Source organism: Salmo salar, chromosome ssa13, assembly GCF_905237065.1.
Source record: "Salmo salar chromosome ssa13, Ssal_v3.1, whole genome shotgun sequence".
NCBI classification, from domain to species: domain Eukaryota; kingdom Metazoa; phylum Chordata; class Actinopteri; order Salmoniformes; family Salmonidae; genus Salmo; species Salmo salar.
In genome coordinates, this window is record NC_059454.1 from 10915292 (window position 1) to 10932700 (window position 17409).

The 17409-nt window shown below is 43.2% G+C and overlaps 1 protein-coding gene across 6 annotated transcripts; it reads left to right on the plus strand.

Annotated features, from left to right (window-relative positions):
• The first annotated feature begins 9264 nt into the window (after positions 1-9264).
• LOC106566428 (protein-L-isoaspartate O-methyltransferase domain-containing protein 2) lies at positions 9265-17334 on the plus strand. Of its 6 annotated transcripts, none has more exons than XM_014134456.2 (6): positions 9265-9288; positions 10751-11062; positions 12059-12161; positions 12320-12491; positions 12866-12989; positions 13150-17334. In XM_014134456.2, the coding sequence occupies exons 2-6, from the start codon at positions 10756-10758 to the stop codon at positions 13602-13604; spliced, it is 1161 nt and encodes a 386-aa protein (XP_013989931.2). In that variant the 5' UTR covers positions 9265-9288; positions 10751-10755; the 3' UTR covers positions 13605-17334. The 6 variants fall into 6 exon arrangements, with proteins under 6 accessions (XP_013989931.2, XP_013989928.2, XP_013989926.2 ...); XM_014134453.2 differs by having other exon boundaries at positions 9278-9463; positions 10716-11062; XM_014134451.2 differs by lacking the exon at positions 9265-9288 and adding an exon at positions 9470-9767 and having other exon boundaries at positions 10716-11062.
• The last annotated feature ends 75 nt before the right edge of the window (positions 17335-17409 follow it).

The window sequence follows — 17409 nt, forward strand, 5'->3', positions numbered from 1 at the left end:
TAATAGAATATTGTTTGATTTGCTTTCATAGATATACCAGCAGTTCTTCCTAAGCAGAATAACCAACAAAAGCAGTCACTGTTCTGTTGGTATCAGATTGTTTTTGTGTCAACAAGGAATTGTTTGTGTTTTGTCAGGAAAAATAAGACCAAGAAAATAGAAGGATAAAATGTTTCTTCCCCGAGCGCTTTGTAGTGGCCAACACTGGCTAACCCAAAACATCTTTACTGTACCAGAGATGTTTTAATGCCTTTTGATCAAATATTTTTCTCTGTTTATTCTTTTCTCTAAATGTCTCGGGCAGAAGCTCCATAGAGCTCTGTTCCAGTGTGTTCTAGAGCTCTGTTCCAATGTGTTCTAGAGCTCTGTTCCAGTGTATTATAGAGCTCTGTTCCAATGTGTTCTAGAGCTCTGTTCCAATGTGTTCTAGAGCTCTGTTCCAGTGTATTATAGAGCTCTGTTCCAGTGTGTTCTAGAGCTCTGTTCCAGTGTGTTCTAGAGCTCTGTTCCAGTGTGTTCTAGAGCTCTGTTCCAATGTGTTCTAGAGCTCTGTTCCAGTGTATTATAGAGCTCTGTTTCAGTGTGTTCTAGAGCTCTGTTCCAGTGTGTTTTAGAGCTCTGCAGCAATGTGTTCTAGAGCTCTGTTGCAGTGTGTTCTAGATCTCTGGTCCAGTGTGTTCTAGAGCACTGTTGCAGTGTGTTCTAGAGCTCTGTTCCAGTGTGTTCTGGAGCTCTGTTCCAGTGTGTTCTAGAGCTCTGTTGCAGTGTGTTCTAGAGCTCTGTTCCAGTGTGTTCTAGAGCTCTGTTCCAGTGTGTTCTAGAGCACTGTTGCAGTGTGTTCTAGAGCTCTGGTCCAGTGTGTTCTAGAGCTCTGTTCCAGTGTGTTCTAGAGCACTGTTCCAGTGTGTTCTAGACTAGATGTCTGGGTCTAAAACACTTTAAGGAAAAACTAAACTATCAAGGAGAATGACAACTAATATCAGATCCACTTCTACGCCCATGTAGCCTTATTTTAGATTTCATTTGTTGATGCACAAAGTGCCACAAAACCCTCACTTTCTTTCCTGGTTCTTTGCATTCTGCAATGTACAATGTCTAGTCACGTGACATGACCAGGGCATCAGACCGAGAGTTGGGATTGTTTCAGATGCCTTTGTTTCTTTGCCAAGATGGCCATAAGTACACTGTATATACATTCTGTATAAATAGAATTTTAAAAGCTATATGAATAGAAACATGCATATATTTTTCCAGTGTAATTGTTGCCTCTTTTCCTCTTCTGTTAGCTTATCAGAGGAACTACACATGTCTGAGAGTTGTGACGAATTGAGGCGGATATGACTGTGGCTTTTTAGGTTTCCTTTTCTATGGATTTCTCTATCTTTGATCCAGACATGGTGAAAATGCTAACGCATGTTGTAGTGAATCTGAAATGTCTGTAATCTTAACTAAATGGTTGGCTCTTCGTTCAAGTGTCCTGTGAGTGAGTTCATGCATAGAGGCCTCTTCGTAGTGGTCACATTGGCGCTATATTGTGCAGTACTGTGTCGTTGTGATAAGGTTATGATAAGGTCAGCTCTCAAACACAGATCACAATGTTAAAAAGCCAATAGGGAAAATGTAGTACTTGCTCTGAGTGATCTGTTGCAGCTAGTAGGAGACTCTTTGATAATCTGATGAGATAGCCTAGGGGGAGACCCTGTGATAATATGATGAGGTAGCCTAGTAGGAGACCCTGTGATAATATGATGAGGTAGCCTAGTGGGAGACCCTGTGATAATATGATGAGGTAGCCTAGTGGGAGACCCTGTGATAATATGATGAGGTAGCCTAGTGGGAGACACTGTGATAATATGACGAGGTAGCCTAGTGGGAGACCCTGTGATAATATGATGAGGTAGCCTAGTGGGAGACCCTGTGATAATATGATGAGGTAGCCTAGTAGGAGACCCTGTGATAATATGATGAGGTAGCCTAGTGGGAGACCCTGTGATAATATGATGAGGTAGCCTAGTGGGAGACCCTGTGATAATATGATGAGGTAGCCTAGTGGGAGACACTGTGATAATATGACGAGGTAGCCTAGTGGGAGACCCTGTGATAATATGATGAGGTAGCCTAGGGGGAGACCCTGTGATAATATGATGAGGTAGCCTAGTGGGAGACCCTGTGATAATATGATGAGGTAGCCTAGGGGGAGACCCTGTGATAATATGATGAGGTAGCCTAGTGGGAGACCCTGTGATAATATGATGAGGTAGCCTAGTGGGAGACCCTGTGATAATATGATGAGGTAGCCTAGTTTGAGACCTTGTGATAATATGACGAGGTAGCCTAGTGGGAGACCCTTTGATAATATGATGAGGTAGCTTAGTGGGAGACCCTGTGATAATATGATGAGGTAGCCTAGTAGAAGACCCTGTGATACTATGATGAGGTAGCCTAGTGGGAGACCCTGTGATAATATGATGAGGTAGCCTAGTGGGAGACCCTGTGATAATATGATGAGGTAGCCTAGTGGGAGACCCTGCGATAATATGATGAGGTAGCTTAGTGGGAGACCCTGTGATAATATGATGAGGTAGCCTAGTGGGAGACCCTGTGATAATATGATGAGGTAGCCTAGTAGAAGACACTGTGATAATATGATGAGGTAGCCTAGTGGGAGACCCTGTGATAATATGATGAGGTAGCCTAGTGGGAGACCCTGTGATAATATGATGAGGTAGCCTAGTAGGAGACACTGTGATACTATGATGAGGTAGCCTAGTGGGAGACCCTGTGATAATATGATGAGGTAGCCTAGTGGGAGACCCTGTGATAATATGATGAGGTAGCCTAGTGGGAGACCCTGTGATAATATGATGAGGTAGCCTAGTGGGAGACCCCGTGATAATGTGATGAGGTAGCCTAGTAGGAGACCCTGTGATCATATGATGAGGTAGCCTAGTGGGAGATCCTGTGATAATATGATGAGGTAGCCTAGTGGGAGACCCTGTGATACTATGATGAGGTAGCCTAGTGGGAGACCCCGTGATAATGTGATGAGGTAGCCTAGTAGGAGACCCTGTGATAATATGATGAGGTAGCCTAGTTGAAGACACTGTGATAATGGGTAGTGTAATTAGCTTTCAGCAAGTGTAATGAAACTCTCTCGTGTATTTTTTTTAAACCATTGAAAGTGCCAGCATTTGAGTATGGACTTCTAATAGCACACTGGGTTATGGCCACTAGCAATGTACTGGTACTCACCCCAGCAGAGTGAGAAAAAGAGAAACAAAGACCTGCATATTTACCCTGTTTGTGTTTTAATGTACAGTACCAGTCAAAAGTTTGGACACACCTACTCATTCAAGGGTTTTTCTTTATTTTTACTATTTTCTACATTGTAAAATAATAGTGAAGGCATCAACACTTTGATATAACACATATGGAATCATGTAGTAACCAAAAAAGGGTTAAACAAATCAAAATATATTTTAGATTGCAGAATCTTCTAAGTAGCCACCCTTTGCCTTGATGACAGCTTTGCACACTCTTAGCATTCTCTCAACCAGCTTCACCTGGAATGCTTTCCAACAGTCTTGAAAGAGTTCCCACATATACTGAGCACTTGTTGGCTGCTTTTCCTTCACTCTGCGTTCCAACTCATCCCAAACCATCTCAATTGGGTTGAGGTTGGGTGACTGTAGAGGCCAGGTCATCTGATGCAGCACTCCATCACTCTCCTTGGTCAAATAGCCCTTACACAGCCTGGAGGTGTGTTTTGGGTCATTGTCCTGTTGGAAAAGAAATGATAGTCCCACTAAGCCCAAACCAGATGGGATGGCGTATCCCTGCAGAATGCTGTGGTTGCCATGCTGGTTAAGTGTGCCTTGAATTCTAAATAAATCACAGACAGTGTCACCAGCAAAGCACACCCACACCATCATACCATCCACATCCTCCTCCATGCTTCACGGTGGGAACCACACATGCAGAGATCATCCATTCGCATACTCTGCATCTCACAAAGACACGGCGGTTGGAACCAAAAATCTCAAATTTGGACTCATCACCAAAGGACAGATTTCCACCGGTCTAATGTCCATTGCTCGTATTTCTTGGTCCAAGCAATTCTCTTCTTATAGGTGTCCTTTAGTAGGGGTTTCTTTGCACCAATTCGACCATGAAGGCCTGATTCACGCAGTCTCCTCTGAACAGTAGATGTTGAGATGTGTCTGTTACTTGAACTCTGTGAAGCATTTATTTGGGCTGCAATCTGTGGTGCAGTTAATGATAATGAACTGATCCTCTGCAGCAGAGGTAACTCTGGGTCTTCCTTTCCTGTGGCGGTCCTCATGAGAGACAGTTTCATCATAGTGCTTGATGGTTTTTGCGACTGCACTTGAAGAAACTTTCAAAGTTATTGAAATGTTCCGTATTGACTGACCTTCATGTCTTAAAGTAATGATGGACTGTCATTTCTCTTTGCTTATTTGAGCTGTTCATAATATGGAGTTGGTCTTTCACCAAATAGGGCTATCTTCTGTATACCACCCCTACCTTGTCACAACACAACTGATTGGCTCAAACGCATTAAGAAGGCAAGAAGTTCCACAAATTAACATTTAACAAGGCACACCTGTTAATTGAAATGCATTCCAGGTGACTACCTCATGAAGCTAGTTGAGAGAATGCCAAGAGTGTGCAAAGCTGTCTTCAAGGCAAAGGGTGCCTACTTTGAAAAATCTCAAATATACAATATATTTTGATTTGTTGAACACTTTTTTTTGGTTACTACATGATTCCATATGTGTTATATCAAAGTGTTGATGTCTTCACTATTATTCTACAATGTAGAAAATAGTAAAAATAAGATAAAAACCCTTGAATGAGTACGTGTGTCTAAACTTTTGACTGGTACTGTAAATCTAAACACTGTTTGAGATGAATAATTCCCTTTGCATCAGTGTCCGGGGGGTTTGATTCAATTAATGCTATCGCGTTTTTATGCATGGCAGTAATACTTTTCAGACCAAAATCTTTTGACCCTCCCCTCTATTGTTTTTATAGAGGGGATGCAGATTTTGGCTCGCAGGTTACTGGAAAGAACTGACTAAATCTACATAATAAATACGATACTAGGGCATTAGCCAAAGCTTGCAGCGATAGCAGGGATTGGATCAAAGCCCTCCAAGTGAAAAGAGAGGAACGTGTGGGAGTGGAGATTGATTTGCAGCGCTAGAGGTCTCCCTCTTGGTTTGAGAGAGAGAGGCGTTTGTTACATAAATATGTGTCCATCACTCAGAATGTCAAAACCTTTAAAGGCTTCTCCCCTTTTGTTTTGTGTAACCTTTCCTCAGGAAGGAGTTCTTGATACATTTGATTAAGAAAGCAGCTTATTCTTCCACCTCCCTTTAATGCACATGTATACTAAACTACAAGAGTATACAGATTATGATTATTCTCATATCTTATTCGATATGGTATGACCCCTTTTAAACTGCTTGAACTACACTGAGATGTAAGATTAAATGGCTAAATGACAGTCCAACACATTTATAAAGCTAGGTACAGAACTTAATCTAATCAAGTGTTAACAACAACAGCTTGTTCATTTGATAATGAGTGATGAACATATTCTTCATATAAGGAGTTTATGTCTTCTGTATTTGTAATGTTTTAGTATTTTTCTAAATGGCCGATTGTGATGGGATAGAAGCACTGAACATTTGGGCTGTGTCAAATTGGCAGAGTAGAGTGTCTGACTGGTTTTGGTTAAACACATGGTCATGTTACGCCAGCCAATGTAATGCTGTGTTGACAGTTTTTATTTATAAACACTACATTTGACTACATGGATGATAATGTTCATGTCTACGTATGAGACAGGATGGAGGAGCATGGTGACATATTGTACCATGGCATGTAAAATGATCCATTTCAGTTGGTAGTTGTGAATGGATGTGGTCTCATGTAGTGGTTGTAAAAGTACAGCGTTGCATGTGAAAGCTATAAATCTCTGTTTGCTCGGATCAAAAGTGATCACACACCTGTGAATCGCCCTGAATAATACAGAATATAAAACCAATGATCTAATATCTCAGTCTGTGGTAGGCCAGGGTATACAAAGATCCTTAATAGCCTCTCTTTAATGACCTTTGCCCTTCCTTCACCAGTTAAATTGAGGACAGACAGAGTAGAGTACCCTGTAAACATGAGGAAAGATAGCCCAAAGCTCCCTATTCTGAGATTGGTACTGTACACATCTGGAGGCCCCTGATAATGGTCCCCTGATTCTGTTCTGTCCAGCAAAGGGAGGGAGGGAGCCAATCATTAGGTGCCTATACTTCAAACATTATCACCCAATTTAAAAAAACACAAAACATAACAAATCAAAGTAGATCACATACATACCCCACTAACATTCCCAGGAGAAAATCCTATCTGGTAGAATGGTAAAAGGTGTCATTTAGCTAATCAAACCAAAACAAACTCTTTCTGTAGGTACTGTAGCTTAAAGCTGTGTGCTTTTATCATGTGTGCCTTTCTCGCTCCACTCATTGCAGGCAAAGGTATGTTTACATTTGAAGAAGCTGGCTCAAATCCTGCTCAGGAGGTTGGCAGGGGTGAAGACAACATTTTCAGGGGGTCAGGGAGGATTGGGGGGGGCTATTTAAAAAAAGAAAAAAAGTGATTAAATGTGTCTTTGACAGGCAGGAGAAGATACTATTGCTGTTGCCGTGGTGACACATTCATGTTGTTACAGAGACACAAAACATCAATATGATATAATGGTAAAGAAACTGTGATCTAATTACGATGATTCAGGTACCCAACTGCATGGACAGTTTCTGTAAAGGAAATATCAAAATGAACATAAACTTTATTATAGATAATGCATTAGTGTGTAGGGCATTATTTTGAAAAAAATGTGGAAGTCTCTGTACATATTTGTATTAAGGAACAATGTCATTGTTGTTGTATTAAAGAACATTTGAAAAAACGTTTGTGACTAAATCCACAGCCAAGGGTTGCCCTGCTAGCCCATTTTTACAGAGATGAGCTATTTTTACTGGTGATTTTCTAGGCATTGATATTATTAATACCCTTTTGAAAATTACAAACTTCCAAAATTACAAGCACTTCCACAATGATAGATAGTAAGGATTTTTGTTACTTTTGTAGAGGTGGTTGTTCTTTTGCTACCATTTTGTAAAGCAGGACAGGCCTTGGCTGTATGGCCTCTGGGTCTCCTGTTTTCTTTTGGAAGTTTACTCTGTAGTTGGGCTGAAATTGTGACTCTGTGTTTGTGTACTTGTGTACATGTTCCCTTGTTCCTGTGTCAGTATTATAAACAAGATAAGTGATGTCAGTTATTGTGGGGGTATCAACCATGTTATCTATGAAAAACATGAATAAAGAATTATAGACAAGTGCATCGGTCGCTTGCGTTAATTGGTGTGTGTGTGTGTGTGTGTGTGTGTGTGTGTGTGTGTGTGTGTGTGTGTGTGTGTGTGTGTGTGTGTGTGTGTGTGTGTGTGTGTGTGTGTGTAGATGCCATACAATGTAGGCTATGGGTTGCCAGAGAATAAAAGAAAAGAAAAACCGTCTCTCTTGTTTTGTCGTTTGCCAAAATGGAGGACAGTGTTTGATGACAGGCTGCACGGACATGGTTGAGCACTGCCATCTGCTGGTCTACATGGAATCTCAAATAGTGTGCCACAGTCACATGACATGTTTGAGTCAGATATTTGCCAGGTCATTATTGTAAATAAGAATTCGTTCTTAATTGACCTGTCTGGTAAAATAAAAGTAAAATACATTTTTTGTCAGTGAAATCTCCTCAGACTCCAGTAGCCAATTTTCTATAACATGAACAAGCATGAACTACTATAACCTTTTAAAAGGCATGTTGCTGTCTGTGTATACATAGAAATATAAATTACTATATGCTATTTATCTTAGGCTACTATAATAGAACAGACAGCATACATTATTCAGCTCTGATAAAATATGATTTGCTTCATGTCCACATCCTGGTTCAACCCTAACCCTAACCTTAACCCTAACCTTAACCCTAACCCTAGCTTCATGTCCACATCCTGGTTCAACCCTAACCTCAACCATAACCCTAACCTTAACCCTAGCTTCATGTCCACATCCTGATTCAACCCTAACCTTAACCCTGGCTTCATGTCCACATCGTGGTTCAACCCTAACCTCAACCATAACCCTAACCTAAACCCTAGCTTCATGTCCACATCCTGATTCAACCCTAACCTTAACTCTAAACCTAGCTTCATATCCACATCCTGGTTCAACCCTAACCTCATACCTAGCTTCATGTCCACATCCTGGTTCAACCCTAACCCTAGCTTCATGTCCACATCCTGGTTCAACCCTAACCCTAGGCCTAAACCTAGCTTCATGTCCACATCCTGGTTCAACTCTAACCCTAGGCCTAACCCTAGCTTCATGTCCACATCCTGGTTCAACCCTAACCCTAGGCCTAACCCTAGCTTCATGTCCACATCCTGGTTCAACCCTAACCCTAGGCCTAACCCTAGCTTCATATCCACATCCTGGTTCAACCCTAACCTCAAACCTAGCTTCATGTCCACATCCTGGTTCAACCCAAACCCTAGGCCTAATCCTAGCTCATGTCCACATCCTGGTTCAACCCAAACCCTAGGCCTAAACCTAGCTTCATGTCCACATCCTGGTTCAACCAAAACCCTAGGCCTAATCCTAGCTTCATGTCCACATCCTGGTTCAACCCAAACCCTAGGCCTAACCCTAGCTTCATGTCCACATCCTGGTTCAACCCAAACCCTAGGCCTAACCCTAGCTTCATGTCCACATCCTGGTTCAACCCAAACCCTAGGCCTAACCCTAGCTTCATGTCCACATTCCAGCTCAAACCTAATCCTAAAGATCAATATAAAGCTCGCATTCAACTGATTGATGTGCTATATTAATCAGGAGTGATGAAATATGAGCAATCATAGCTGTTGTTGTTAACACTTGATTACATTTTAAAAAATCACAGTTTTTCTATTCTATTTTGTAAACATCTAGCAGCCTGCACCACATTCACTTTGGTGTACATTTACAGTTGGGCTTGTTCAATTACTATATTGTATGTTCAGGCCCATTATTTACTTTATTGTATCAATCAATAGCCAATCAAAATGTTAATTAGATCTACATTGCTTTTGCTGACGTATAACGTAAGCGCGTCGACTGGTTGAACGTTTACGTCTCAAATCAAATGGTATTTGTCACCTGCGCCGAATACAGCAGGTCAATACTTTACACTGCAATGCTTTCTTACAACCCCTTAAACCAACAATGCAGTTCTAACAAAATAAAAGTTAAGGAAAAAATTTACTAAATAAACTGAAGTAAAAAAGTAACACAATAAAATAACGAGGCTATATACAGGGTGTACCGTTACAGTGACAACGCGGGGGTACAGGTTAGTTCAGGTCATTTGTACGTTGGTAGGGGTAAAGTGACTATGCATAGATAAACAGCAGTGTACACAAATCTAAACTATTTTTTTAAAACCTGAAACGGAGTAGCCATTTGATGAATTGTTGAGCAGTTTTATGGCTTGGGGGTAGAAGCTGTAACGTTTTGGGGGTAGACGCTGTAACGTTAGCGCCTAGCTAGCACTAGCAGTGAACTGTCTGAGCGCTACCGAACAAAAGCCTTAAAACAAGCTGATTTATAGCGGCAATCGGTATTTAAACACGGAAAAATTGATTATCAAGTTCTAGGTAATTATATCTTCCAATTAACGTTATGTTGGCGTGTGTCTGTCGACCTTGCCTAACGTTAGTCCTGAATCTTTGTTGTTCTGCCTGCGTGCGTGGAAGACTCAGATTACGATGTGTCGTTTTTTCTTCTTCAGATTGCCAATGTGTCAACCACGTAAAAACTATTTAGATACTAACTAAACCACTTAATTGACATGATCTAACACGTTTGCATATTTGTTGTGGATATTTTGGACTCAAAATTGAGTTAGCTTGCGCAGAAAATAGTAACCGCAACGTGTCTCACGAAGGTCATCGAGTGCACGATGCATATGGGGGTAACGTTGTAATTTTGACATTTCTTTCTGAACGGAATGTTGTTTTTAGCATGGTGTGGTTGTTTTTCAAGCTTTGTGTTAGAAAACGCAGCGTTCTTTTACAGGAAATAGTGTACTTTTCTCCTTAACACAAGGCAAAGGTCCAAGTCCTACAGCGCCATCTTATGGTCCTGTATTTGTAATCTCTGTTGAAAAATAAATTCATAATGTTATTCAGAAATATTCATTATAATCGAGGATTTTCTCAAATCATTTATTGTGCTTAAATTAGTCATTTGGCAATCAAACACAATGTCTGTTTGGGCATCAAAGGAACTAAGCATTATTAAAGTGGCCAGGCTCCTTTGTTCTCTATTGCTTTATGACACAGCAGGCCCACTCAACATTTGGCTTGTCATGTCCTCATTGGTATTGTTCGCAGGGTCAGGCCACAGGTACAGCACTCACACCTAATGTGCTTAGGAAGTCAATTCATGAAGCACTTTCAGTATAAGTCATTGGAAGGCAAAAATAGGATTATTTTATTCTGAAATGTACAAAATATGAAGTGGAGGATGATGTTTTGTTAAAGTGGTTGCAATGCAACAAACTCTTTCAATTCAATTGTACACAACCTGTTTCTGCTCTTCAGATAAAGACTCAGAAGTTCCCTTTCTCTCTTGCCAGTCAAGATGGGAGGAGCTGTGAGCGCTGGCGAGGACAATGACGAGTTGATTGACAACTTAAAGGAGGCGCACTATATCCATTCGGACCTGGTGGAGCGGGCCTTCAGGGCTATCGACCGGGCCGACTACTACCTGGAGGAGTACCGTGACAGCGCCTACAAGGACCTGGCCTGGAGGCACGGCAACCTCCACCTATCAGCCCCCTGTATCTACTCTGAGGTGATGGAGGCCCTGGACCTGCACCCTGGCCTGTCCTTCCTCAACCTGGGCAGTGGGACTGGGTACCTCAGCACTATGGTGGGACTCATACTGGGTGAGTTGCTGTAACTGGTTTAGCCAGCAGCATACCACCCTGCATCCCACTGCTGGCTTGCTTCTGAAGCTAAGCAGGGTTGGTCCTGGTCGGTCCCTGGATGGGAGACCAGATGCTGCTGGAAGTGGTGTTGGAGGGTCAGTAGGAGGCACTCTTTCCTCAGGTCTAAAAACAAATATCCCAATGCCCCAGGGCAATGATTGGGGACATTGCCCTGTGTAGGGCGCCGTCTTTCTGATGGGACGTTAAACGTGTGTCCTGACTCTCTGGTCACTAAAGATCCCATGGCACTCATTGTAAGCGTAGGGGTGTTAACTCCGGTGTCCTGGCTAAATTCCCAAGCTATCCCTCATACCGTCACCTGATCATGCCCAGCTTATAATTCTCATCCCCCCCCTCTCCCCTGTAACTATTCCCCAGGTTGTTGCTGTAAATGAGAATGTGTTCTCAGTCAACTTACCTGGTAAAATAAAAAAATAAACACTCTGGGCCTGGGTGAGTTACTGTAGCAAACAGTACAACCACTCTGGGCCTGGGTGAGTTACTGTAGCAAACAGTACAACCACTCTGGGCCTGGGTGAGTTACTGTAGCAAACAGTACAACCACTCTGGGCCTGGGTGAGTTACTGTAGCAAACAGTACAACCACTCTGGGCCTGGGTGAGTTACTGTAGCAAACAGTACAACCACTCTGGGCCTGGGTGAGTTACTGTAGCAAACAGTACAACCACTCTGGGCCTGGGTGAGTTACTGTAGCAAACAGTACAACCACTCTGGGCCTGGGTGAGTTACTGTAGCAAACAGTACAACCACTCTGGGCGAGTTACTGTAGCAAAGAGTACAACCACTCTGGGCCTGGGTGAGTTACTGTAGCAAACAGTACAACTACTCTGGGCCTTGTTGGAAAAGGGAGAAATCAGCAGGCCAACTGATTGGAAAAGTTGATTGAAATGTATTGTGGATGTTTGTTCTTTTTCTGTTGTAATCCTGGTTCCAGGTCCATTTGGTGTGAACCATGGGGTGGAGTTATATGCTGATGTGATTGAGTATGCCTATCAGAAGCTAGACTACTTCATCAAAACCAGCGAAAGCTTTGACAAGTGAGACTCTTTATCTCTGATTGCCTTTCCAGTCTACAGCAGCCTTGAAGTTCTCTCTGTCAGTAGACATGGTGGCTAGTTGAATGTCAGGTGGGAGTGTGTAGCCTGTAAAATAGATTGTTTTTGTCTTTTAGTTTATACTGTATTTGTGTTTTTAGGTTTGAGTTCTGCGAACCTTCTTTTGTGGCGGGGAACTGCCTGGAGATCCCTCCTGAGAGCAGGCAGTATGACAGGGTGTACTGTGGGGCGGGGGTGCAGAGAGACCATGAAGAATTCATGAAGAACCTGCTGAAGGTGGGGGGTATTCTGGTACTGCCCCTAGAGGAGAAGGTGTGTATACTCACACTAACTAGATTTCCATCCAGCCTTTTTATGCGACTAAAGCACTTGTCGGATAGAAAATGTCATGACGGGCCAAATTTGTCGGTAAACTCAGCAAATGTCGACAAAATAAAATACGCTAGAGGTGGTGTGATCTTTTTGTCTGTAAAATGTATTATGCGATAAAAGGCGGTGAAAGTGCCATATGCCCTAACACGACACAGCTGATTGAAATAACCATCTCATCATCAAGCTTTGATCATTTGAATCAACTGTGTAGTGTTATGGGTAAAAACCAAAACGTGCACCCAGGGGTGGGGGTGGCAAGACTGTGTTTGGGGAAACCCTGCCCTAATGTACCCTCATCTTGTACCCCTTCCTAGCTGACCAAGATCAGGCGTACAGGCCAGAGCAGCTGGGAGACTAAAAAGATCATTGCTGTGTCCTTCGCTCCACTGGCACTGCCCCAACATAACACCAATGGCGAACCCAAGACAGTCCCACTACGTGAGTACCTTGTCAGTTTGGGATTTTATAACATAAAAGTCAGAAGAGATGAGTGAAACACTATAGAGAAAAAAACCCAGACGTTTTGATCACCAGCCAAAGCATACTAACGTTCTCTTCATTCTCTCTCCTTTCTGATCTCTGGTGACCCACGGAGCAGCCATGTTTGAGGTGCGGACGCTGCAGGAGCTGGCTCGTATAGCCATCCGTCACACCCTGAGAGTGACCACGGACAACGGGGAGGGTCAGCCACGGGGTCAGGGCTCTTTTGGAGGAGGCAGGGGCCTGGGGGTCAGTGGGCTCCACAAGTACGGCCCACGTTTTAAACGCCGGCGTGTTCACCGCCGCCACTGCACCTCTGTAGTACTGGCACACAAGCGTGTGGTGAGCAATGCTGACCCCACCCCTGCTCCCCTGGACAACAACAACAATAACCACGGGGGGCAGGAGGATGGGCAGCGAAGGGCAGCCCGGGAGGAGGAGGAGGAAGCAGAAAAGGAGACAGGGGAGCTACTCCCAGCAGAGCCACCTATAAACATCCTGAGAGAGAGGATTCTCGTTTTGCCCCTCCCGGAGCCTCTGAAGATGTACCTGCTGTACTGCCGGGAGAAATGACTTCTCCACAGATACAGCACCCAGCAGAAACCAACAGCCCCTGACTGGGTTTCTGTTACTGACTGGGTTTCTGACCCCTGACTGGGTCTCTGTTTCAGGCCCCCGACTGGGTCTCTGTTTCAGACCCCCGACTGGGTCTCTGTTACTGACTTGGTTTCGGACCCCTGACTGGGTCTCTGTTTCGAACCCCTGACTGGGTTTCTGTTACTGACTGGGTTTCTGACCCCTGACTGGGTCTCTGTTTCTGACCCCTTGACTGGTTCTCTGTTTCGAACCCCTGACTGGGTCTCTGTTTCGCTCCCCTGACTGGGTCTCTGTTTCGCTCCCCTGACTGGGTCTCTGTTTCGCTCCCCTGACTGGGTCTCTGTTTCGCTCCCCTGACTGGGTCTCTGTTTCGCTCCCCTGACTGGGTCTCTGTTTCGCTCCCTGACTGGGTCTCTGTTTCGCTCCCCTGACTGGGTCTCTGTTTCGCTCCCCTGACTGGGTCTCTGTTTCGCTCCCCTGACTGGGTCTCTGTTTCGCTCCCCTGACTGGGTCTCTGTTTCGCTCCCCTGACTGGGTCTCTGTTTCGCTCCCCTGACTGGGTCTCTGTTTCGCACCCCTGACTTGGTCTCTGTTTCGCACTCCTGACTGGGTCTCTGTTTCGGACTCCTGACTGGGTCTCTGTTTCGCACCCCTGACTGGGTCTCTGTTTCTGACTGGGTCTCTGTTTCTGACTGGGTCTCTGTTTCTGACTGGGTCTCTGTTTCTGACTGGGTCTCTGTTACTGACTGGGTCTCTGTTACTGACTGGGTCTCTCTCTCCCTCTCTCACTGTTTCTTACTCAATTCCTTTCCTGTCACTGTAAGAAGGAGACATATTTGACCAGTATGGGAAGGGTTTCACCTTGGTGATAGAAAGGCGTCTCTAGGCTCTCTGGTACTCAGTAACTTAGCTTTCTCAATGGTGCAGATGTTTTAGACAGCCAAACAGATCAATTATGTGAATGGATTTTTTTGTTGCAGTAGTTCGGAAGGGAGGATCTTTGTGATTTCACGTTTTCACTCAACCCAACAGAAGTTGTTTCCCCCTTAAGCTGTGTGTGAGAATGGGATCCATCATATTTTCTGTGCTGAGTGAGGACTAGACTAGATCTATGGTGATGTCTGTTATCTGGTTGGAAGACCTAGCTCTACTTATTGGACATCACCTGCAGCCACATGACCCAGAGCACGTTGGTCCAGATCTTCTCTACTACGAGAGACTGGAAGAACCATCTGAGATTGCTATCGAGCCTTGTGCTTCATAAATGGAGAGACGATGGGATAGTGTCAGAGAGGAGGAGAAAGTTTGTCATTTCAGTAGTGTCCAGAAGCCAGAGAGATGTTTGACCTCTGAAGAGAGGTGGTGTCTGTTTATGAGATGTGTTGTGACACTGATGACCCATGATGCCTGTGGTTTAGAGACACTTAAAGCGATATTATTGTTTGACTCTATTTTGTTAGCAGACTGGCAGTGGATATTAGGTGTTGTTTGAGTTAACTTTCTTGATAATAAATGCAGGAGACACTATGATGCCATGATCATGTCCAGCAGACGTTTGTTTGAACATGACAGACTAGGGTTGACCATGCTTCTTCCATTGTTGTGATGGATTCTGCTCAAATTCTTCTTTTTGTAAATGTGTTTACTCTTCCCTCAAAATGGTTCAGTTCCATTTTTAATTCAGTCAATTCTGGAAAATCATTTAAATTTGATTCATAGGTAGATAAACTGGGATTTTTTTTTTTTTCATGAGTTGAATTTCATTACCTTCTGAATGAATTTAAGATTAAAGTAACTCCAACCCTGACTTGTACATTTATCCAAAGCTGGTCTTTTGGTTTACTCTTTAATCAATAGTGAAAGAAAGTTAGTTTACAGAGGATCATGTTTTTTTCTTCTACATAAACTATATATACAAAAGTATGTGGACACCCCTTCAAATTTGTGGATTCAGCTATTTCAGCCACACCTGTTGCTGACAGGTGTATAAAAATCAAGCACACAGCCATGAAATCTCTATAGACAAACAGTCAGTAGAATGGCCTTACTGAAGTACTGACTTTTGTGCTACCGTCATAGGATGCCACTTTTCCAACAAGTCAGTTCGTCAAATTTCTGTCCCGGCTAGAGCTGACCCGGTCAACTGTAAGTGCTGTTATTGTGAATTGGAAACGTCTAGGAGCAACAACGGTTCACCCACTTAGAGGTAGGCCACAAAAACTCTTGTCTGTTCCCAGTTGTAACACTCACTACCAAGTTAAAAACTGCCTCTGGAAGGAACGTCAGCACAATAACTGTTCATCGGGAGCTTCATGAAATGGTTTCCATGGCCAAGCAGCCGCACACAAGCCTAAGATCACCATGCACAAAGCCAAGCATTGGCTGGAGTGGTGTAAAGCTCGCCACCATTGGACACTGGAGCAGTGGAAACGCGTTCTCTGGAGTGATGAATCACGCTCAGTCCGGTGGACAAATCTGGGTTTGGAACACTACCTGCCCGAATGCGTAGTGCCAACTGTAAAGTTTGGTGGATGTGGAATAATGGTCTGGGGCTGTTTTATATGGTTTGGGCTAGGCCCCTTAGTTCTAGTGAAGGGAAATCTTAACGCTACAGCATACAATGACATTCTAGATGATTTTGTGGCAGCAGTTTGGGGAAGACCCTTTCCTGTTACCACATGACAATGCACCTGTGCACAAAACAAGGTTAATACAGAAATGGTTTGTCGAGATCGGTGTGGAAGCGCTTGACTGGCCTGCACAGAGCCCTGACCTCAACCCCATCGAACACCTTTGGGATGAATTGGAACGCTGACTGCGAGCCAGGCCTAATCGCCCAGCATCACTAATGCTTGTGGCTGAATGGAAGCAAGTTCCCGCAGTAATGTTCCAACATCTAGAGCAAAGCCTTCCCAGAAGAGTGGAGGCTGTTATAGCAGCAAAGGGGGGTCCAACTCCATATTAACGACCATGATTTTGTAATGAGATATTTGACGAGCAGGTGTCCACATACTTTCGGCCATGTCGTGTGTCATGCCACTGCTATAAGCCTGGAATCACATAAGACAGGAAATGCATGTAGCTACTATGTGTGCTGTCAAAACAGCAGAGAGAAAAAAACCTTTCATTTCTAACTTATGCCATTTTGTTGATGTGTGAAGGTTTATCTTTTTGCTTGTTTAGTTATTATACATTGTGTGGTGGTCATCTGCATATAAATACAATTTTATATATATATATATATATTCTTTAGCTCATACTTGCTACAGATACCTTAGACTGGATGTTAACCTTCTGCCTCAATTCAACATTCAGATAAGTTCAACACTTAGTCAGCCTCCAGTGTCACACCTACAGTATGTCACATGAAATTGGCATTTTAGTCAAAACTATTCTGATTTGTCCTTTTAATATAACGCTTTCACATTGATTCCAAATGATAAGTGATAAATCTTTACTCAGTTGGCCAGGCAGGTTGCTTTGCTCATCTGACTCAGCACGTTTTGTGATAGTTTACATTTCAATACTGTGGTAGAATATGAGCGATAAGGTATTTCCCAGTTTGCTTTTATACTGTGCTGTAGAACCATTCCTTAAGTTCTGTCAAATGTATGTGTTGTACTTTCAGTGTTTAAGGATGTTATTTTGGAATTTGAGCTGTACTTTTGACTGCTGTTAATAAAGTCAATTTATGCAAAAGTTGAAAGTTTAGCATGTGATCATACAATTTATAGCACTTTACTCCACCACACAGTTTCACTTGTTTAATAAATAGATCAAT